The sequence below is a fragment of the Typopeltis vanoorti genome, chromosome 15 (assembly GCF_054136105.1).
Source record: "Typopeltis vanoorti isolate ZY-2024b chromosome 15, IOZ_Tvanoo_1.0, whole genome shotgun sequence".
Taxonomy (NCBI): domain Eukaryota; kingdom Metazoa; phylum Arthropoda; class Arachnida; order Uropygi; family Thelyphonidae; genus Typopeltis; species Typopeltis vanoorti.
Window position 1 is genome coordinate 31,138,889 of NC_143563.1, and position 24,296 is coordinate 31,163,184.

Below are 24,296 nucleotides of genomic sequence, written 5' to 3' on the forward strand. Positions count from 1 at the left end.
TAAATAAATCCGCTACAAGTCTGCAAGATTCTCTGACTAAATTGAATAGCTGTTGTAATAGATATGGTATGAAGGTCAGCAATAAAAAGACAAAGACAATGAAAATAGGCAGAATCATTGAAAATGTCAACTGTGTTGTGAATGGAGAACCTGTGGAACAAGTAAAACATTTCAGCTACTTAGGCACAATTTTTACTGAAGATGGTAAACTAAATATAGAAATAGACAACAGAATCAGCAAAGCTGGTATCGTGGGAAGTCAATTGAATAAATTCATATGGAATAAGAAAGAAATTAGTCGGAACACTAAATTAGCTGTATACAAGACTGTGTTCAAACCAATTTTAACTTATGGATCTGAGAGCTGGGTCAGAAGTAAAACACTTGACCAAAGACTAGAGACCGCAGATATGAGAGTCCTGAGAAAGATTAGAGGCGTGAACAGATGGCATCAATGGCAATATCATATTAAAAATGAGGATATTAGGAAAGAACTTGACATTGTCAGCATCCAGGAATGCGTTAGCAGAGCTAATCTCAGATGGTATGGTCACTTAAATAGAATGGGAGAGGAAAGATTAGCAAAACAAGTGTTCTCTGCCAGGTTGGCAGGAAAACGACCCAGAGGAAGACCAAGATATAGGTGGATTGATACGGTATAAAGTGCCTTAGACGATAGAAATATAAGATCTGATAATGTTGGAGTCTTGACAAGTAACAGACTGATTTGGAGGAAAATTGTAGATAGGAAGTTAGTAATGATGTAATTTTTTCATGTAGTACTGTCATATCCTGTACACCCCTTGAGGGTACATGGCAGGAATTTGATGATGATGATGATGATGATACTCTATGCAGATGAAGTTATACTTCTAAATAAATCTGCAAGATTCCCTGACTAAATGGCAATATCATATTAAAAAGGAGGATATTGAAGAAATTAACATTGTTAGCATCCAGGAATATGTTAGCAGAGCTAATCTCAGGTGGTATGGTCACTTAAACAGAATGGGAAAGGAAAGATCAGCAAAAGAAGTGTTCTCTGCTAGGATGGCAGGAAAAGACCCAGATGTAGGTGGATTGATACAGTAAAGTGCCTTAGAAGACAAATATAAGATCTGATAATGTTGGAATCTTGATAGGTAAGAGATTGATTTAGAGGAAAATTGTAGATAGGAAGTTGGTAATGATGCAAGTTTTTCATGTAGTACTATCATATCCTGTATATCCCTTGGAGGTACATATCAGGAATTTGATGATGAAGAGGTGACAATAGAAATAATTTCACTACTAGCAAATGAATAATTAAATTCGCAACTGTGTTATTACATTTATGTTTAACAAGTTCCTGAGATGGAGTGAATTACATGCAATTCTATAAAATCTAGACATGCATGCATTTATGATAGGCACAATTTAACAACTTTGGTAACAATATAGAAAATAATATCACGAAGGCAGCAAAATGTTCTGAATCCCTTTGAAGAAGCTTAGAAAGTACTGTAAAAGGAATCAAAACTGATAAGGATATCCTAGACATCTGTAGTAATTACTTTGAAACACTTAAATGAACCAAACAGTGACAGAACCATACTAGAAAATTTTCAAGAGGAGTACATATCAATACCTTGAGGTAGAAAAAGTCATCAAAAACTTGGAATGTGGAAAGGCAGCTGGAATAGATGATATTCAACCAGAAATGCTCAAGTACGGAGGTATAAACGTTTTGCAGTGCTACACTGCTTAATTCAAAAAGCTTGGACAGAAGTCGAATTCCCAATGACTGGAGTAGAGCTCTCATTGGAGTATTGTTACATCCTGAATGAAGAACTTTAAAAAAGAAACAATTCATTCAGGATTCAACAAGTCAGAAAAATCAGCTGAGAGAAAAAACTTGTACTCAAGCAGAAGAAATAAAGTACTAACTGTAAATAGAAATACCTCCTTTTATTTTAGTAGAATTGTAAGACCATGTAAAGAACTTTGTGTATAAACTGGTATTATATGAATGCATCATGTATACAATGAATGGGTAAATTAGATGTAAACAATAGTCCAAAGGTTAGACTATTGATTACCAATGCCCGCCTATGGCATTGGCAATCTTGGAAAGCATCGTACATTCGTTTCCCGGAAGACACTGCTAGACATCTAGTGATGTACAGAAATTCCCACAGACGAAGAAAGTAAGAGGGCGTTATCGCAGCTAGTAACAGGGTGCTAAAAAGGGGAGGAAGTGAAGGCAGAATAAAAAAGGGTATGCACTCCTTTCTCAAGGCTTTTTTCGATGGATGATGATTTGACTTCTCCCGTGGACCGGAAGTTCCTGATGGTGTTTCTTGGCGATAGTACGATATCGGACAGTGCGCCTTTCCCTTCGATGTCTGAATTTCTGCCAGTACTAAAGCACGAGATGTCGGCATATACTATCTTTGCTCCTTCACTGAAAGTTCCGATGGAATAATATCGCGAACGTATCCTATGAACCGGCAGTAGAAACGAGGATGGCCCAAAACAGATCGAGAATAGACGAGGGAAAAACGCCAGGTGCAGAGCATAGCTTAATCTGATGACCATAGTGACCCACCATGTGGACGCAGGCTTATGGAAGTATCGAGAGGTAATACAAACAAAGAAGTACAGTTCAGACAGACCTGGAGATTCCGCCCCAAGAAATGGTAAAGTACAGATTTTGTTGTATAATTACCCAGTCAGTAAAAGGGAAAGATCATTGTAGTGTAATAATCGAGTATGGACAATATTTAAGAACTTTAAGTGATTATTTACCAGTGGCTAATGTCCATAAGATTTGTCTGGAATGATCATAGATGACTGTGACTAGTTTAATGTGCAAGACTAGCATAGGTAGAATATTGATTAGAAGTGTATGTGTATATTATGTGTGTTTAATCACTCATAACTCAAAAGAAGGATTTATTGTTCATGCATTAGAGTATTAATCAGTTTGATACAGTTTGATTGAGCATGTCATTGAATTAATTCAAAGTGAGATTGGTCTAAGTGTATGTCTTTAGATTCCAATAAATGTTTTTTCTTCTATACCTCAGTTTTGCCTCTGATATGAATCAAAACTACTACTCATTAATCTGAACCATAGGGGGGGAGATTGAAAGAAAGGTATAACGTGTTGTTATAGAGGTTACGACTGCAAACCAGAATTTACTTAGCCACAATAAAGCATTTAATTTATGAGTTTAAGCATTAAATTTATTCACTTATGTGCACCAAAAGTCTAGAAAAGCTCCCTGAATAAGAGTCCCCTCTATTCTAAGATATTGGCTGGCACAGCTTTAAAAAATAAATTTGTCAACATCTGAAGAGGAGACGGGCCCCAGAAAGAAATTAGAAGATTTGTTTCTTTTAGCAAGGAATAACCTTTATCAGTCAGGGTAAGCAAGTGAGTAAAATTAGGAATCGGCTAGAGATATAGAATTTGCTTTCCTTATAGAATGAACACGTAAGAAGTAATACAGATATTAGAGTCAGGGAAATTTTGTAAGTCTTATAGTCATTGTAGAGGTAAATTCATAAAGAAAGTAAATTATTATAGGAAAAGTAATGACATAACAGTATCCATATATAAAAAAAGAGAATAAAGCTGAATATGAGAATTACAGAGGAATTTCCCTACTAAGTGTTCCGGTAAGATTTATGCAAGCATACTTGAAGAGGTTGAGAAGATCGTTGAAGAGAAACTTATAGATCACATTATGAAAGAAAGTGATGTTAGGCCTGATATTAGAATTCGAGATGATCAACTCAGCTCTTTGCTTTATGCAAATGTACTCCTAAATACATCTGTGGCAAGTCTCCAGGATTCTCTAACTAAATTGAATAACAAATTCGGCATGAAAATCAGCAATAAAAAGACAAAAACTATGAAAATAGGCAGGAACATAAAAAACTTCAGCTGCATTCTGAATAGAGATCCTATATTTCAACTATTTAGGCAGTCTCTGGTGAAGATGGCAGGTTAAATATGGAAATAGAAAACAGAATAAGCAAAGCTGGTATTATGGCAGGTTGCCAGCGAATAAATTTATATGGAATAAAAGAGAAATTAGCCAAAATACCAAACTAGCAGTATACAAGACACTGTGTTCAAACCAGTTTTACATTATGTAATCTGAGAGTTGGGCTAGAAATAAAGCACTTGATCAATGACTGGAGATCAGAGATAACAGGGTTCTGAGAAAAATTAGAAAAGTGAACCAATGGCATAATCATATTAAAAATGAAGATATTAGAAAGGAACTTGGAGCCTCCATAGCTGTCAGCATAGACAAAGCCCTTTGACTGGAAAGACTTGGGTTTGATTCCTGTCAGCGACATGAGGAATCTTTAACTGGTCTCTTTCGACTAAAGTTGAGTTAGCTCATCTTTTAAGGAGTTCAAGGGCTTTTTTTTTCCCCAGAAACTAGAGGTTTTTTGTCTCTCAGAACAGGCAAACTGGCCCTGTGAACATATGCAGGGCCAGTTTGAAGTAATAAAAGGCAAGCCAGTTGGGGAATTGTACTAACAAAGTCACATCAATGTAACACATGGACCCTGCATTGGAAGTGGAATAAACGCATAGAGGAAAAGTATATTAGAAAAGAATTTGACACTATTGGTATTCAAGAATGTGTAAGCAGAGCTAATCTAAGGTGGTAAGGCCACTTAAATAGAATGGGTGAAGAAAGAATAGCAAAACGAGTGTTTGATGCCAAGATGGCAGGAAAGAGACCCAAGATCAATGTGGATTGATTGTCAGAACTGCCTTAGAAGAATGAAATGTTAGATATGACAATACTGAAGTGCTTACAAGTAATAGACTAATTTGAAGGAAAATTGTTGATAGGAGATTAATAATAATGTAAACTTAATCATGTAGTGCTGTCATAGTAACCTGAACAGAACTTAGGGATATATATTAGGAAATTGATAATGATGACAATTAAAAAATATGAGAAAGATTTTTCCCAAACACAAGCACAAACTAACAAATAATGAAGTAATTGTATACATTAATACAGTAATTAACTATAGGGAGGGGATTATCCAATGAACTAATGTAAATCAGGTGATTCATCTAGGTGGCAAGAATACACGTGGAATGATTAAGCAGCAAGTCATGTCGAACAATTTGTTGTTTGTTTTGCGTATTTATTTCTAGGTTTTATATTTTGCTTTAAGATTTTTTTTTAATTTTTTTTTTTTTTTTTTTTTTTTTTTTTACACAGGAATATAAACAATTTCCAATCTTTGGAATTATCAACCAGTTTGCAAATTCTACCTTTGTGATTTTTTTTTTTTTTTTTTTTTTTTTGTCAAGGGCTCTTCAATTTTATCAGTAATAGATATCCTGCATGAGTATTTTGCTGGAGGTCAACAGATGCACACTTCTTATAATACATAGGATTCATTGTATTCAGGAATAGATGAATTTTTACTCATTATATATATTCTTTTCCAAGACTGGAATGAAATGTCCCTATATTATGAGAAACATCCCATTGTCAAAACTATACTGCAGATAGAAGAAAAACAACTTTATTGGATCACAAAATACAAAACATAATAGCTGAATACAGTACATATTTAATAACAATTAGTAATCTGTGACAACTGAAATAAAATTACCTTACATAATGAAAAACACCTCCCTTCCAAAAGACTCTATACTGCATACATACAAGCAAAACAATTTTATTGTAGCACGAAACACATGAACTAAATACAATTGTCCTCGCATCCTGTTTTAAATTTTCAGTTGCAGAAAATGTGGTAATGCCTGTTGATAATTCAGTCATTGGGTACAGAAAGCAATGATTTACGAAAAGCAAACAGATATATAGGCATATAACTTGAAATGACTTCGAAAAAGTTTAAAATACCATATAAACTTTGAAAATGTGCCTACCGACATGGAAGGGACATACGTACATACAGTAAAACAAGTTCACATTGGCAGCAAGCATAACATGTGAAGTAATGCCCTGTGCAACCATGATAATATAGAATACATTTGGGTGGTGAAATAGTTCTCATGCACATACAAGTGGGTGAGGGGGTTGCTTTACACCATTATACTAGTTAATAGTAACAAGAGTGAGATGTCATGGTGAACCATGTTATAAGTTAGGTTTATCAGAAATTTTACCTAGAATTTAATTAAAGACTGGTAATTTTGGTATTCATCATCATAAAAAAATCTCCACAAACATTTCAAAAAGGTACTTGATCATTGGATTCATTTTGTATTTTCAAAAAAAAACTACATTATCTAAAATCTTACCTCTTCATCTGTAAGTTCTCCAGCTCGTTTATTCAAATCAATATCTGCTTTCTTGCACACAATATTTGAAAACCGACGTCCAACACCCTGCATTTTGAAGGAAAAAAAAAAAAAAAAAACTAAGATTTATAAATTGTTTATTTTATAAATTTTACAATAAATTTACAGTAACTTTAGGAGAAAAAATCATTGTATGTTTGCCTCCTTTTCATGAATTTATACATAGGTCGTGATTCGTTTATATACTTCCATCAATCCCATATATTCCCTAAACTAGAGGTTCATAAATTTCTTACCTTCAGTAGAAAATTAAATATTATATCTAACCAACAAATTCTCATTGCAAGCCTTTCCACTCACTCACTCAATAAATCTTCCTTGAGTAACTTTCTCCTCATATTCATTAACCACTGCTGATCAATACCCATGGTTGCAAAATACCATCAATTAGGCAATTAATTTGCAAAAGCATCAATACATCTCTGCCAAGTATTTCAAGCAATTCTTAAGCTAAAACTATAAAAATAATAATTTTTTTCCCAAAAAATTTATAACTAACAAGGATGAGCAATAGGAGTCATCCAAAAACTAGAAAACTTAAATTAACAAAACTGAATAATTACGTAAAATATCTAAGTATTTTATTTGATAATATATGTAGATATGTAAATAAATTTACATATCTACACTTTTTGTGATCCCCTGATGATGGCAATGTTACATTGCCAAAATATAGGAAAGAATTAGTTTTTATAATTAATATTTTAATGTTATTTCAAAAAAAAAAAGTCATGGCCAAATTCATATGCTACACATATACAAGAGCTGGTAATTGTTTTGCATAAATCTGGCAATTTTTTTTCCCTACAGAAGATACTAAGTAATTTAAAAATTGGTTCCATGTTGTCTAATAATTATGCAACTTTGTTTGCCTTTCAGTAATGCTTCAACAAAATACAACAGAGAAACTAGACCATACTGTTTTGGAGAGGATGTCTTAGAGAGAGAAGAGGTGCGATATCAGGAACGAAGAAGGAGCAAGACAAAACAATAAGAAATTATCAAACTTTTCTAGCATAACATTATGCTTTTGCATCACAATTCATATAAGGCAGTATCCCAGCTTGCTTTCTAGTTCAGTTCTGTATGAAAATTGCCTTACTACTTCAGTTCTATTGTCTTAGTTTTGTTTCCTATCTAGTTAGTTATCTTCAGTGCCATATTTCACAGGAATTCTTAGCAAATGCATGATTACCAACAGAAAACATGTTTTCTGTAAAGGGAATCACTATCTTGCAAATAAAAAATACAGTCATCATTCAATCATAATATTTAATTGTTTGCATTCATCAAAAGATACAGACACATAGCATACCATGTATACAATGCCCGTGCATGATATAGTATATTATGCAACAAAAGCATGATAATAGCTAAATCCAAAATTATGAATTCTGGGATATTACTAAAATGATTCAAACGGTATGACATTAATCTAAGTAATTTATCTTCTCCTAATAAGGAGTGTTAATAAAGAGCAAAATTAACTAAGGCTATGAGACTGCACGTGTTCTGACCTGTTTTGTAGAAAGAATAACCTTGCCACTTCCAAATGAAACTGCTAACTCGCCTTAGGCTCATGTTCTTATAAAGGTCATTTCGGCTCTCCTACTAAGGGAGAGCTAAAAGTTTGCTGGTGCATCAGTAGTTAATGAATTACAATTTTGATTCTTTAATATTAAAATGAAAATTAAGAGAGAAGAAATGAAAATTATATAATTTTTATAAATATATTATACACATTACATGAATAAGCAAACAGTAGGCAATATGTCAACACCAGATTCTCTTTATATATTCTCTTGTATTAGAGAAATATCAATTATTATAGTTGTATATTATATGTAATTCCCTGTGCAGGTGCAATTTCTTGCAGATTTTGCATAATTACAAAATTATAGTGTGCAAGTTTTACATAATTAGACCTAATTATTCCATTTAACCCAATCCAATTTAAATTATTTTCATACTGACTGTGGCAAACTGAAGCTACTTATACTGAATTCCATGTTACATTTAATATTGACAATCAATATTTCCATAAAATATTCAAGTACTGACAAACAAGTTCCAGAAAAACAAAGAATGAGGTGGCTGGTTATAGAATTGGCATCAGTGTCCATTGAGATGGAAAGCAAAACCAAATAATTTATTTTCTAATGATCAAATTACCTTTGACTCATAACATTAATTATAAAAAAAGGTTTTATTAAAATAATACAAAGAAATTATGTACAAATATTTATACCTGACAGATGGATTTAATTTTTCCTCAATGCAAGATAATTCCATAGCAGCTGTTTTAATGATCATTCTCTAATTTCTACTGGACATGTTAAAACAAGAGTAGTGGGTCCCCAACATCCCCTTTTCAGTATAACTATCAATTCATAGAACCTGATTCTAAAATTCATTTATTAAATTTAAATGTCCTCTGGAATATCCTTCCTCCTAATGCATTTTCCAGTAACTTCAAACCTTCAAGGTCAACAGATTTCTTTCTCAATTCTTACCTTCACCTGCTCCCCTATCAGTGATATATATATATATATATATATATATATATATATATCAATCACTGATAGGGGAGCAGGTGAGACGTGCATATATAAAATTTTCTTCAGAAAAATTCAGAACCACATCTTATCCATTTATAAGCACTAGGATGTTGGGTACTAGTGTATTTAATACTAAACCTGTTAAAAAAAAAGGAAGCTCTTCTTTTCCAAATTACACAATGAAAGTTTACCAATGATTTGTATGGTATACTATGCTTCATTCGTTTCATAAATGTCTTTCAAAGTTATTTCCTTATGACTTATTGACAGGGATTGGACAAATTTTATGCCAGCTCACCAGTCAGACATGGTTGCCAAATATGAGTTGCATGTTCAGTCTCAGACCTGGTCAATTTCTGAGCTTCTGTTAATGCTATGACTAATTTTTATTAACTTAAAACAGATAAATTAACTGATTAATTATTTTTGGAGGTAAAGACTAGGAGAAGATAATGGCTACGTTAACTCTGATGTTAATGATTTCTGGAGCTAAGTGACACATTCCATGTTCTAAAAATTGTACATTAGGTATAACACTGGCATTCTTTGGGTGCCAGCAAAATTATGGCTGAGGCTTAGGGCACTAATGGCATCTTTGCTGAGCCTTTTCAAAGACAGATTCTCTATGGTATGGTGAAGTTGAATATGCAGTTGCAATTTTAGAATTGCATAGATTATATATACATTTTTTTAAATTTTATTTTTAGGATTTTTTTTGCAGATCTTTCTGGAATATCCAAGAGATTATCTTCTAGCCAACTTGCTCTCAGAAAGTTATGAAAAGATAAAACTATTGTCACCACCAAAGCAAATAATGATAATGCCACAGAGAAAATAGATATTATTCTCCGAGAAGTTAAAAATAAAAATTTAAAAAAATCTACTTAAAAAACGTATCTTCCTGGACACCTGACATCACAAAAAAAAACTCTAATCCTTCTATTCTTGTCCCCCCCCACCAGATATATGGTTTACCAAAAATTCATACTTAATTCCCTCCTAAAACCTATACAGATACCACTGATGCTCCATACTACAAATTGTCAAAACAGCTTGCAAACTCTTACCCCTCCTCACACTGGCCTTACCCTCTATTGGTTAATTTTAATAATGCCATATTGTTTGGAAAGGGTGGTGGTGGAAAGTAAGTGAATGTATATACCTCTAAGTGAGATTTCTGCATGCAGTGATGGAGAGTTTAATATTCAGAAGGTGTTACTAAAGTGTCTAAGAAGGGTAAACTATTGTTGATTTCCTTTTCCATTGTAAACTGTATTCCTGGATGTAGATTACTGAGGTGACAGGAAGGAGTCCAATGTGTCTGGGGAGGTCAATTGGATAACACATCTACATATCTTAGCCAGATGGAAGGTTTCAGGAGTGGGGGCTGAGTCTGAGTCATTTTTCAGTTTTCCAAGTAAACATTGGCAAGTGGGGTGGGGGGAACAGCTATGGTGAACAGTGAGGTGATGTTAAAGCTTACCATATATTCTATATATATATATATATATATATATATATATATATTTATTTCACATCAGAAAATGAGCAATTTTTTTCAAGACTTCATAAGGAAAAAACAAAAATTCTAAATGAAATATTTGCTTACCTATGAATTTTAAAAAATAATCTTTATACCTTAGTGAAATAAAGCAGTATACTGAATTTAAGCACTGATCAAGAAATATAAATGCAAATTACAGTAAACAAATTTTTTACCTTTATAGCTGTTAGAGCAAACATAACTTTCCTCCTTCCATCAATATTTGTGTTCATAACACGAAGAATGTGCTGGAACTTCTCTGGTATTACAAGCGACTGAAAAGAAAAATGCAAAACATGCTGTATGAATAAATAAAAAAAGTGAAGAAAAATTTATTTTCTGAGATGAATTTGGGAACCATAAATACTTTATTTTTATAGACTGAAATGATAAATCACATGTCCTACACCTTTTCAGAGGTGTAATTTTTCTCTCAAAGGGTTTTTTTTGTTAAATGATTTTATGTATTAGTTGAGAATTCCATAAGTGATAATCTTTGGAATGATGTAACTTTGTGGTCCTAAGCAAAGAAAACCTAAAATAGTGCCTAATGTTTTTGCATATTATTCAAGGGATTAAAAAAACCTAATTAATATTTTTCATGTATAGAAATTATTTTGATAATGAAAAATTATATTTCTCGGTGTCTGAGAGAAATGCGAGTTTCCTACTATAGGCAGTGACCTGTTTCTATGATCAATGTGTTGGCTGACAGAAGAGGCCAATATCACAATGCCAATTCCATATGTAAGGGAAATAGCATCAAGTCTGAATATGGTCAGATGAGTGCATGAATGAAAGTAATCACATAAATTCACAAATGGACATTACATCACAGCTTGTCAAATGCTGCTGCAGCAAGGCAATCAAAACACGACTTAGGTAGTACAGATAATCATGTCAGCTATCAGATGGAATCCCATCTGTTACTGAAGACTTGTCACTGAGTGAGAAGTCATCAAGACAGCATCATTAAACTAATAGTATGCTGAAAGGTCCCCTGAGGTTAACACAGAATTCAGCAAAAAAAGGCTCATGACATTCCGAGTATGGGATAGATTTTGGCTGTCTAGGGATACTAAGCAGCAACAAATGTACATGTTCATTCTGAATGCTATGTGTAGGTTGCATTGCATAAGGTAATATTGCCACTTCCGTGACACTGGCTAACTCATCTCAGTTTACACAAAAAGTGATGGCAACTTTTAGAATATGCATGGTTGTTTTGGTCAATTTGATCATTACACCTGACAGTCCACAACAGTGAATGTTGTGGACTTCCAGGTGTAATTATCCAAATGATAAAAAGGCAAATGCCAGAAAAAAAAAAAAGAAGAAAAAGTCCTGTTTGATGTTGCAAGGAGTACTACCTAAGCCACAATTCTGAACAACTCCCACTATATATAACTTGAAAGAGTTAAATTAACTTTTCTGCCTACTGTTTCTTCACAAGCCATCTGTGAAGCAACTTTTTAACAAACCTTTAAATTGATTACCATTATGGAATGATTACAAAAAAAATATAAAAAAAATGTATATATTCCTCAACACATGATTAACCTCATTAATGTGTATTAGCATTGTACAAATTAGTAATACATTATTACATCAAAATGACTGGCCAGAAATAACATTCACTGTATAAGACTCATAACTTGCTGTTGCCACCCTATATGAACAGAACAAGTATTAAATATATCTATAAATCCAATTTTTTTTTTTTACTGAAAAAAGTTTATAATCATAAGTGTCATTAAGAAGCAAATTTCAAACCTAAATGATAAGTTTACAATTATTTCAATTGAAATTTTTGCAAATGATCACATTCTACATATTTTTCACTATATAAAATAGCTCCACTTGAAATAGGTTATTAACATGTCTCTTGTTTGCAAGAGAAATGTGGAACATAAACCTCAAAAACTAAGTTGAAACAAAGATGTTCTTTGATTTTTTTTTAAGTTCTTAAATTTTCTCTAATTATTAAATTCCAGAAGACCGTATGCAAAATATAGCACACACAGTAATCAAAATCACTGAAGTTTTTATATTATACATTTAATTCTCCATGTTATTTATTTCAAGTATTAAATATCCATAAATCACTTTTTTTTTACTAAAAAAAAAAAAAAAAAATTTAAGTTTAAAATCAGAAGTGTCATTAAGTTCTGTTCATATAGGGTGACAAGCAAGTTATGAGGCTTATATATTATTATTATTATTATTTAGGCCTTCATGGAGTCAAAACTCATTGTGGGACGTCCTTCCTAGGAAACACGAAGTCTATCATACCACTCCTTGAACTGATTGACCGTTCTTGCTCTCACCACTATCAGGCAACGCATTCCACGGTCCAACCACCCTCCATGCAAAGAAACCACTCCCCACCCTCTTGCTCAAAACTTTCTTTTGTAACTTCCAGGGATGACCCCTTCACTCCTTCTTGCTATTCGAAGTGAAAGAACTCCCCAGTGTCAACGCTGTAACTGCCTCTCAACAGTCTCAAGTCTCAATTATATTACCTTTTCTCCTCCTATCCAAATTCTGCACTTCACATTCCCTCAGCCGACAGTCCTGAAACCATCTTTGTTATCCACCTCTGTACCTTTCCCGCAGTTAATTTATCCCCTTCAAATCCTGAGGACCAAATTTGAGAACAATAGTCTAAGTGTGGTCTGATCAGGGTTTTATACAATGGAATGATAACTCTCTGCAGGTCAGCATCCTTCTCAGTATTGCAGCAATCTTCTAGGTTACCTTGACTTTTGCAATATGCTCCATGAATTTCAGTTTTCTATCAATCATCATCCTTCCCCCAGATGTCTCGTCTCCCCTACTTTTTCCAGTACAGCTCCTCCAATCAAGTATGCAGCCACCCATCAATGTATCCCAAACTTCAAGACTTTACATTTTGCTGCATTAAACTGGCACCTCCATTCATTTGCCCATCTGTCTAGTTCATTCAAATTTTCCTGCAAGGCTGCCACATCTGCACTATTACTAATAGCTCTTCCCAGCTTCACATCATCTGAAGATAACTGAATATCCCCTTACAATCCATTGACAATGTCATTCATATAAAGGTTAAACAATACAGGTCCCAGTACTAAGCCCTGTGGAACTCCACTTGCAACCTTCTGCTTCCTTGATATTGCTCCATATTGGCTGTCTGATAGGTACAAATCCAACTGACTAAACATCTAAACCCATGTGCTGTAACTTAAATATCAACTTATCATGTGGCACCCTGTCAAATGCCTTTGCAAAATCCAAAAAAATGGCAGTATATGCCTTTCCCTCATCAACTGCTCTTGTCACTTTATTATAAAAGGCAATCATGTTACTAAAGCAAGAGCACTCCTTAACAAATCCATGTTGATTCTCACAAATAACATTACCCTCATGCTCAATGCTGTATATGGTCCTCTAACCAATTTCTCCAAGACCCTTAACTACTGATGACACATTACTGCACAAACTGGCCTATAATTAGACACTTCCAGTCTGCTACCACTCCACTCTTATGCAATGGCACTATCTTACCTTCCTTCCATTCCCTGGGTACATTTCCCCATAGACAGACTTTCACTGAAAAGCCAGGTCGATGGAGGTGTCAATTCTTTAGCACATTCTCTCAAAACCCATGGTGAAATACCATCCAGTCCGACACTTTTACTGACATCCAGAGTACTATTTGGAACACTCTCCTCGTGCACCTCTAAACCTCGAAGCTGCCCTACCCCTCTAGTATTAAAACCTATTTCTCCAGGATGAAATACTCCAATAGTGTTCACTGAACAACTCCACTATGTCCTCTGCATTAGTTACTCTATTCTCATTTTTATCCCACAATGTTCTTCCACAATCATATCTCCTCCTACTGGCCACATAGCTAAAACATTCCCTAGGATTTTCTTTAGATCTTAATGCCAATCTTCTCATATTCCAGTTTTGCCTTCCTCACCATACTAGTCACTCTCCTGGCCTGAGTCTTATATTCTTCATGCACCTGCTCTCTACTCCCTCTCCTTATATCTCTTCCATAATCTCTTTTTCAATTGCAGTTCCTGTTTGATATTGTTTGTCATCCACTTTACACCAAATTGTGTTTTCTTCTTCACTCGTGAAATACAGCTTACTACTGCTGCTAACAAATATTCCTTCACAATTTCCCAAGCACTAATGATATCTCGCCCTTCCAATTTCTCCCTCCATGGAACTGTCCCAAGTCGATATCTCTAAGTCTATTATAATCACCTGCCTTATAATTCCACATACATTCCCTTTTCTTTGATACTCTTGCATGTCTATTCATTGTCCAAGTCAAAACCATAAGGTCATCTGATACAATTAGTAACCTCCCCCATCTCTTGTCATTCCTAAAAATACTATACCCTTTATGCTTCATTACAGTTACTGCAGTTTAGGCCACAATGTATTCACCAAGCAACAAACCCAACCACTTTGCTTCTAATGCTCCTGGCATTTATGTATCTTTTTCTTATACTTAAATATTATTTGTAGGTGGGTGGCTGATGGACAGTATCAGAAAGTGGTGTGTGTGTATGTGAGGGGAATCTACCAAATTTAAGGTGACCAATAATGTGCCACAGGGATCAGTCCTTAGACCATTGTTTGACCTATATATAATTAACATTAATGGGAAAGGCCAGACCAGAGATAATCAAATGTTTGCTAATGATACAAAGATAGGCAGAATAATCAGTGATCCTTCTGATATACAGGGTGATCAAATCACCTTGAATGTGGAAGCATGAGTAAACAAAATCGACAATCAATTCAATGTTAGTAAGTGTAAAGTTATGCCCTATGGCATAACAAGATATCCAATGGCATATTATACTGGCGGGATTATGCCTGGAATAACTGACAATGCTAACGATCTTGGAATTATGGTGGATAGAAAGTTGAAATTCAAGGGTCACATAGCAAAAACTGAAAATACAATTGACAAGATAACTGAAATGTTGAAATGAACACTGGACATGTATGGAAGTTATCTCTTCACAAGGCCTTGATATGATTGCGCCCAGACTACTTCTCATTATATGAAAGGTGGAGAGAGGAAAAGGGATCATCTGTGGAAGTTAAGTTTGTGTATGGCTATCATGGAACAGTTTGCCTACTGAAGTAGTAGTGAGCACATCTCTAGTGTGGATAAGCTTAAAGTGGGTATGACAGCTAGTGTGGGTGATGTATGGACTCCCTAGAGATCTAATAATAATAATAATTTGCTTTATTAAAGTGCAAATTTGGGTCCCCTCCCCACCACTACCCAACTGTTTGAGATTACAGGCAAGGTTACTAAGGCCCCCAGCCAAATGGCTTACAAACTTCCATAACTTGACTTCTGATGAAAAAGCTCTTACAAGGCTATAAAAGTTGTATTCCAGGTGGGATTTGAATGCACTCTTTCCAATCAAATAGAAACTGAGCTTTGGAGGCATGAGTAGGACGAAACCCTACCACTTTTGTATGAATGGATTTGAATCCAGTTTTTATCATATCCCCCCTTTTTCTCCTATCAACCAACTTCTCCAAAGGCCAAATGTTGCATCATCCTGACAGTACAATCATCTCTCTCTCTCTACCACAAAAATGAAAATTTCTGCTGTCTATACCAAAATTCTTACTTTGCAGAGCATTATAACAAAAGAGGTACACTCAATGCATTTTGCTGTTCAAGCGCAAACTTTACTACTAATTTACTATTAGTAAAGCTCTAACTTTACTAATTATATAATCTACGTGACAGATTACATAACACACAATAATTTGTGTACAGTAGAAAATCTATATAATTTTTCCTACTTGAGCACTGAAGTCATAAAAATTAAGATTAAACAAACACTCCACCACAAAAACAACCCTCAGCAATTTATACTTCCAAAAGCAGTACAATCAAATACCTAATTAATCATTCCTTTTATATATATATATATATATATATATATATATATGGCTCAAACATGAAAGATTGTGAAACCTATACTGCATCAGTGTAAGTGTGTTTGAAGAAAATTCAAATTCATATGTTATTTGAATTGGAGGTTGCATTCCTGGTGTCTAAATTTACTATTCCATGTAATCATTTGGAAGACAATATTTCTCCATTCATCGTAAATGGAGAAATATTGTCTACCAGGTAACCATACAACATAAGTACCACATGTTTAATGTAATTTATCTTCTACATGGAAGTATTTTCCATGTGTTCCTAACAGAAGGATTCAGTCATGTTATGATGAACAGAATGAAAAAAAAAATTGTGCAATGTGAAGCAAAATAATTTTTAGATATGTACTTGAAAATAAAAACCAATTCAGATTTTTAAATAGCTTCTCAGAAGTAATTTTGTTGAAGTGAAATGGTGTTATATCCTGACAGTGAATCACTGTTAGCAATCGAATAGTATTTAGTAGTAGTACTGCAACAAGAAGTATATTATATGCAAAACTGAATGAGCTGGTAATACCATGCAATTAACAAACATGAATATGCATGGTTTGATTACATATTTTAAATTAAACATTTTTACGTGGTACTAATATCATTAAACATTTACCATTATAAATGTCAATTTTAATTGCATACTATGAACACATCGACTGTAAATTTAAAGACAAGATCCCTAACGTCAAACGTTTAAGTAGTTCATCATGACTATCATTTTTGAATTTCACTGCGATATTACAGAAGTTTAGAAAAACGAATTTGTCTATCATTAAATTATTTTGATATTACGAAACAAAGAAACCCACACTTAAATTAAAATCAAGCAAATCCAAGAAAAGTGCAATATAAGCACGTATATATTATTGAACATACGCAGGTATCAAAAAATAACACAGGCACAGTAAATTTCAAAATATGTACTTGTTACACACTCCACCACATAAAACTAATGAAAATAGATTGCAATGATTATAAAAAGTTATTTTTATAATTACAACTTACCATCTTCTCGCCTTGCCGTTAATCTTACGACATAAAATATCTAAGAATTTATGTCGTTAAATAGACGTCCGCTAGAGGGATACTCCAGTATAGTGAGAACGTTAGGGTGTTCTTATAAACAGCCCAACTTGCCACGTATAGCCAAAAGTTATAAGCAAGATTGCAGGTGGACACAATCAGTAAAATTAAAACAACACAGAAAAAATAAATTAAATAAAAAACATCGATATTTCTATGTTATTTGACCGGTGTTGTATGAAAAGGATGATGTCAGTACGCATCGTGCTTGGGATCGTAAATCAGTAAAAAGCCGAAATAGCTCAGTTGCAAGAGTGTTAGAACTGAAGGTCCTTCGTTCGTCCCAGGTTTTCGCAGTTTCTCTCTTTCCTTTGATTAGTCTTTAGATCCCTTGGAGATATCATGTAATAATAATAATAATGATGATGATGATAAAAGGAAAATTTATTGGCTTGCAACGTGTAAACGAAAATACAACTTTCTTTACGAGATACATTTCTGTTGACATTACAGAGCATGAAAGCAAATAGTGTGTGTGTGTGTGTTGTGTGTCCTTACAACTGAGTACAATAATGAGAACACAACGGGACTTAACTCAACTTATTATTATTATTAATATTATTATTATGCGACTTCTCCATAGTTAGCTTAAGTCAAAGAGTAATTAGCTGTGCAGACCAAAGGATATCCCAAAGTGGGGATGTGTAACCTCTTTAAATGGAGAGCCAAATTAAAATGTCTATAAGGAACACGCTGGCCAATTTATTAAACATTTATATGCTATTAAATATAATATTTTTATAAAATACATACTCCTATGTGATCGATTTTCTTAATAAGAAAAACGAAATACAAATTTAAGATCAAATTACAATAATATAATTATAGTAACAAAATTATTATTATTATTATTATTTATGTTTATTTATTTTATAAGGAAACCTACATGGAGTCCGAAGACTCATCACAGGAGACCTAAACTATCCACGCAATCTATCATACCTCTCCATGAACCCATTAACAGACAAAGCACTCACAATTAACTACGATGATAACCCATTCCACTCATTCACAACTACCCAAGCAGAAAATCTAGTCCTCATACCCCCATTAACCACACCTTTATTCAATTTCCAGGGATGACCCCTTGTTTTCGTCTCTCTAGACAAGTTCTGAAACATTTCCCCTTCATCTATCCTATAAAACCCTTTATGCAGTATAAATGTTTTTATCATATCTCCTCTTTTTACTCCTATGAACCAACTTCTGCAATCCATGCACCCTTAATATACCTTCATTGGAAACATTCCACAGACTACTCACTATGTTGGTCACTTGCCACTGAATCTTTTCCACCACTTCATCCCCAAGAAACCAAGGAGACTAGACTTCAGCACAGTAATCCAAATGAGAACATACAAGGCCTTATATATACGAATAGCAACTTCCTTATCTCTACTTGTTAATGTGTTCTTCAATAGTCAAGTAATGTTATGTGCCACCTTAGCAACCTGAGCAATATGTTTTCAAAACTTTAACTCTCTGCCTACCACCACCCATATATCTCTAGCTTCATCTATTTCCTGGAGTACAGTGCCATCAATGTGATACACAGATCTTAATCTGTTTATCCCAAAATGCATAAATTTACATTTCTCTACAGTAAACTGAAATCCATTATTTTTTGCCTATAGAATCAGGGAAATTAGTGCTTTTAGGGAGGGTGGGAATGCTGTTAAGTGGACATGCAGACATCAGTGAGGCAGTTGAGTGTAAGAATGTATATAATATTTCTGTGTTAATTTATTTGCTGATGCAAAGTTGGGTAGAGCAATAGTGAATGCACATGAAGGTCAAACTTTTGCAGGATGATTTGGATAGATTGACAGTCTGGACTAATGAGAATGCATGTCACTTTAATGTAACAAAGTGTGAGGTTATGCATTTTGGGGTGAAAAAATTAGCAGCAGTATATCACATTGGTGGAACTGTACTCCAAAAAGTTGACGAAGCCAGAGATTTGGGTTTATATCCTTCCTCATAGAGTCTTCTCTATGAGGGAGGATATCGCCTCTGAAATCATTTTTACCAACCAAGACAATTCTTTCCTTCAATTTACCTTTTTGCATCCGTTTGGCGTGACTAATATGGTGAATTTTTCGTGCATGGAAACATGATTTTGTCACGCTTTCATTAAGTACTCCCTTGATCACTGATCAATTTTCTACTTAACTTGTTTTTCTTGTTTGTTCTCTCGGCCTTTATTATTAATTAGGACCATTCATCACCACCCTTGTCTATATGACCAGTTTCATATCTATCCCCATTAATTCCCGTTTGCAAAACAAAACAAAGTCCATGTGGTATTCTGACAAACGCCTTTGAAAAATCTACTAGTATCATCGTTAGGCTGACCATATTTCCTTGAGACAAAAACGGGACATTGGGATAGCAAAAAACGGGAAGGGGTTGTGTAATATTCTGTATTCATGAAAAGTAAGACGATAAAAAAAGTTTAACTTTGCCCAATATGTATGGTGATAAAACGTTAGTAATTATTGCTTCTGATTTGGTAAATGCTGAAGAAAATTTTGGTTCATAAATTTTATTGATCAATGTCGACAAGCAGTCATTTGCGCTAAAACTTTGGCCGTGACTCACAGTATGATAAGCAACAAGAACTTCACTTGCTGCAATTTCATCACTTTCGCCTATCACCATCACGTCTCACCATAAACGACTGATGTTTTTAACTGAAGCCAGAGTCTTTTCAGTATCCTTATGTTTCTGGCTAAGTAGATGTCGGTTAATGTCGCTTCTGCCTCCATGATCAGGGGAAAAATGAATATTACAATTTTGGCATACCACTTTTGTTCCATCACTGCATAGCTTGTCCAACTTAATCAATTTAATTCTTTCTAGAGATCGTCATTAAAACTGCAGTTTCATCTCTTTGACATTGCAAGATAGACTTAAAGCTTTAAAAAATAAGACTTAAAAGTTTATAAAATAAAGAAATTTAAACCACCGGCATTGAATAACAGAGCCACCGGTTAGCATACAAGCAAAACAGAAACTAACGCTACAGCAGAACAGATCCTGCGTCTGAGACACACAAGAGTTACCAAGCTGTATTTTTTATTTTCTCTGAATAAATCACTGCAGATATCAATATTTAGTATCGAACAATGCGACTCCCTGGTTATACAAATTACTGGTATCCATGATATTGATATACGATTATAAGTTTTGAATAGTAATTTATGACTGTCCAATATTAAATTATATATTATAGTTTAACGGTACGTATGGTCAGCCTAATCATGGTATATCCGTTCCCTTTATTCAACTCATCTGTCACTCTATTATAAAAAGTTTGTGGATATTCAGGTATCAACAATCCTTCGAATGCTGCCTCTCTTAAATAACTTATAAAAAAAAGATATGATATTTTAGAATGGGCAGCATGCGAAGTTTTTTTTTATATTCTTATTCACCGATTCCTGAATTTCTTTTTTGATAAACTTTTCCAGTAATTTTACCACCAATCATGATATACTGATTGGTTTATAATTTGCTACCACAGACTTATTCCTCCTTTATGCAAAACAATTATTTCTCCGCCCCTTCCACTCCATCGGGACTTTCCAGAGCTTATATTTAAATTAAACAACCTGGTCCAAGGCATCGGCCAGTTTTCTTGCACATCCCCACAAGCTAGTATCTCATCTAATCATGGCTGTACATGGCTAACAGAAGTTGATATAGTTAGTAGTATAGAAAGAAAAGAATGGGAAAGAGTTATTGTTATTGATGATAGCTGATGAACTCCAGCCAAAGAGAGTAGATAGACAATCAACTACAAGCGAGTAAAATAGCATCTTTGTGACTATCTGGTGTGAGATTGAGGCCAACATAACAAAATATACAGTTGGTTGCTGCAATAGACCAGGGGGGATAGAAAAGAAGATGGAGATAGTAGGCATCGGCAAATAGATTCAATGAGTGAAGGAAAGGTAATTATTATGGGGAATTTCAACTATGGGAACATAAAGTAGAAGGAGGAGAGGACACGTGGGAAGAAGGAAATGGAAATTATGAAGTTAGTAATGGGATAATTACTTGAGACAGTATGTGAGGGAATATACTAGGGGTTCGAGAGTGCTCGATCTAATAATTGCATCTGAGAATTTCACTATAACAAATATGACTACGTTGCCACCAATTACTGAGAGTGATAATATGGTTTTGACCTGGGAGATGGCCAAATGTGTAGAATTTTCAGTTAAGATGATATGTGGAACATAGGGCTGATAAGTATGACAAACTTAAGTGATTGCGCAGATCGGTGTAATGATATGTAAAACTGCAAGGGCTGGATGTTGATAGTATATGGGAAATGGTAAAGGAGTGTTTCAGGGAGATAATGGTAGACTGCATACCTAGAGTCAGGAGAGTAAATCAAATAGGTGTTAAATGGATGAATATCATCACCAAGCTGGAGCTGCAAAAAAAAAGAAGAAACAATTGTGGAGGAGAAAGGTGACCTGCAGGCACATGAACAGTACACGGTACAGGCCAGAAGGGTAACTACTGTGATAAGAAACGCAAAAGCAAATTATGAAAGGAAGTTGGCAATGCTGGTTAAAGAGAATCCCAAACAGTTGTTTCGATACACTGCAAGTAAAAGAAAGAATGCCTATGGCAAAATGATTTTAATGAACTTCCTGGCATACTTCCTATAAGGAAGTACGCCAGTAACATTCTGTTAATATGCTGGGTGAGTATCTGTTTTTGGAACGAGGACAACTTTGTCATCTTCAGTGCCATCGAAATACAGCCCTATCTTATTCCAAGAAAGATAATACTTTGTCTCTCCCTCACCTTTAATTATACTCATATCTCCACGCCAGATTAGACATCTATTCTAAAACTGAATTCTACATGTAAACACTTCTGGCAGAAGCATATCACATCCAGATCTGCCTCTGCCTCCAAAGCACAAAGTGTACTTTTTTGTTCTAAGCATTACGTCTTACCTGTACAAGTCCTACCTGTACAAGAAAAGTGAGCCAGATAACTGACGACTCCTCTTTCATATATTCCCTCTAGTCACTATCTCAGACGTACTGTTTCTGGTTTATGCTTATTTCGCAAGTATTTTTAAGGGTGCTGTACCTCTGACTTAAAGACAATGTTCCTCCGGATACACACGAACATTTGCCAACATCACTAACCAGCTCCAAACATATTGAATGAACGTCTCATTGTCCTGTTTCATTCCTTCTACCTCAATGCTTTGGAACAGTCTTTCTCCACACAGTTTCTCAAAGGAAATACAATCTATAGTTGTTAGAAAATATCATCAGGTTCCTTATTTTTTCTTGCCACTTGCTCAAACAGATGGGCTCTAGATTTTGCAACCTCTCATGTGTGTGGAGTTAATATGCATGTATATCAGAGACTGGATGTTCTCTGTATATGTAAGAATTTATCTCTCTCAGTGGATTGCATGTTCTTCCGATTTTTTTTTCAAAAACGTTTCTCAAAAAATCCCCCAAAATCTGAAACCTCAAAAAGTCTCCTTAACAAAAGTAACACTTCCACTTCCACTCGTTGTATTAACGCCGAGTTAAATAATATCCTATACTATATGCATACATCTAAACCTAAGCGAGTCCAATTTAATTATCCAAATCAAAATCTATCTTTTCTGCTACAAGGATAGCATATATACTTTTGTGCACACTGATATTTTTTGCCAGAGGATGTGAAATCTCCTCTTTTTAGAACTTCTACAGCTTAAGATTTCTTTACTTCATTATGTATCATTTATATGTAGTTCTCTCCTCCCTAATTCTGAAAATCATTTTGACCACTTTGAACATTAAATTCTTGATGAATTTAATATTCACAACTTTAACCGCATCCCAATTTTTCCAGTTCCACTATCCAAACTAGGAGAAAGCAAAAGTATTTACTGGAAGGAAAAACTTGCAGGTTCTTTTTACGATCTTCAAACCCATCGTTCAAAAATGTTTTGTGTTCATGGTTTTATATCTATCTTTTTGTCGTTTGTATCATATATCATATATCGTTCATATATGTATTGATTTTTCACTTTCCACTTGTTTTTTCCAACTCAGATCGTTTTCTGCCTGTTTTTAAGAATTTCATCTTAATATCGTCATCACTTAAAACAAATCTTTGAAATATTCTTCAGAAATTTTGAAGAATACTTCAAAATTATAGGATGTATCATTCCCAGATTATTTTGTTAACTGTTCATTGTCATAATTCGCTTCTAATAATTTTATGATGGTTTCTCTAAATACATTTCTTGTACAGATCTATCCTGTCCTTCTCCTCCGTCTAGGACGAGTTGAGTTCCCTATTAATGTGAGGTTACTGGCGTATTAATGCAGCCGGTTCGCCACTTCTCCACTGCGTCTCCTAAGGGCGATATTCATGATTGTATCCATGGATGTTCACAGGGTCGGTTTGCCTGCTTGCGGGGTGAAAACCCCCAGATAAACTGGGGGGGGCCTTGCTCTCCCCGCGCAAGACCGGCTAACTTGGCTATGGCTGAGGAAGATTCTTAAGGTCCTCTCACCGTCGACGGGAATCGAACCTAGGACATTCCAGGGATATGGTTGCGAAGAGCATAGCCACTAGGCTAACCGTGCGGTGTGTGCAGATCTAAGTTTCAAAAAGTTTACAAAACACTGTGATTGACCAACCTCTCCACTCACCAACACTAGGTTATTTTTTAAAGCAATTCACCTTCACAGTACAGTTTTTTTTTTTTTTTTGTTTCGGATGACGTTTCCTCGTGGTTACT

General features: G+C 34.5%; 1 protein-coding gene across 1 annotated transcript in view; it reads right to left on the bottom strand.

The window, feature by feature from the left end:
• Nucleotides 1-17,497, bottom strand: part of RpS18 (ribosomal protein S18) — a 30,995-nt gene extending 13,498 nt beyond the window's left edge. The window contains exons 1-3 of the mRNA XM_090405119.1: nt 17,438-17,497; nt 10,636-10,734; nt 6,299-6,385 (exon numbers count right to left, since the gene is read on the bottom strand). Coding sequence (XP_090261245.1) covers nt 6,299-6,385; nt 10,636-10,734; nt 17,438-17,440 — 189 coding nt within the window. The 5' untranslated portion in view covers nt 17,441-17,497. The remainder of the gene's footprint in view (nt 1-6,298; nt 6,386-10,635; nt 10,735-17,437) is intronic.
• Nucleotides 17,498-24,296: the final 6,799 nt, after the last annotated feature.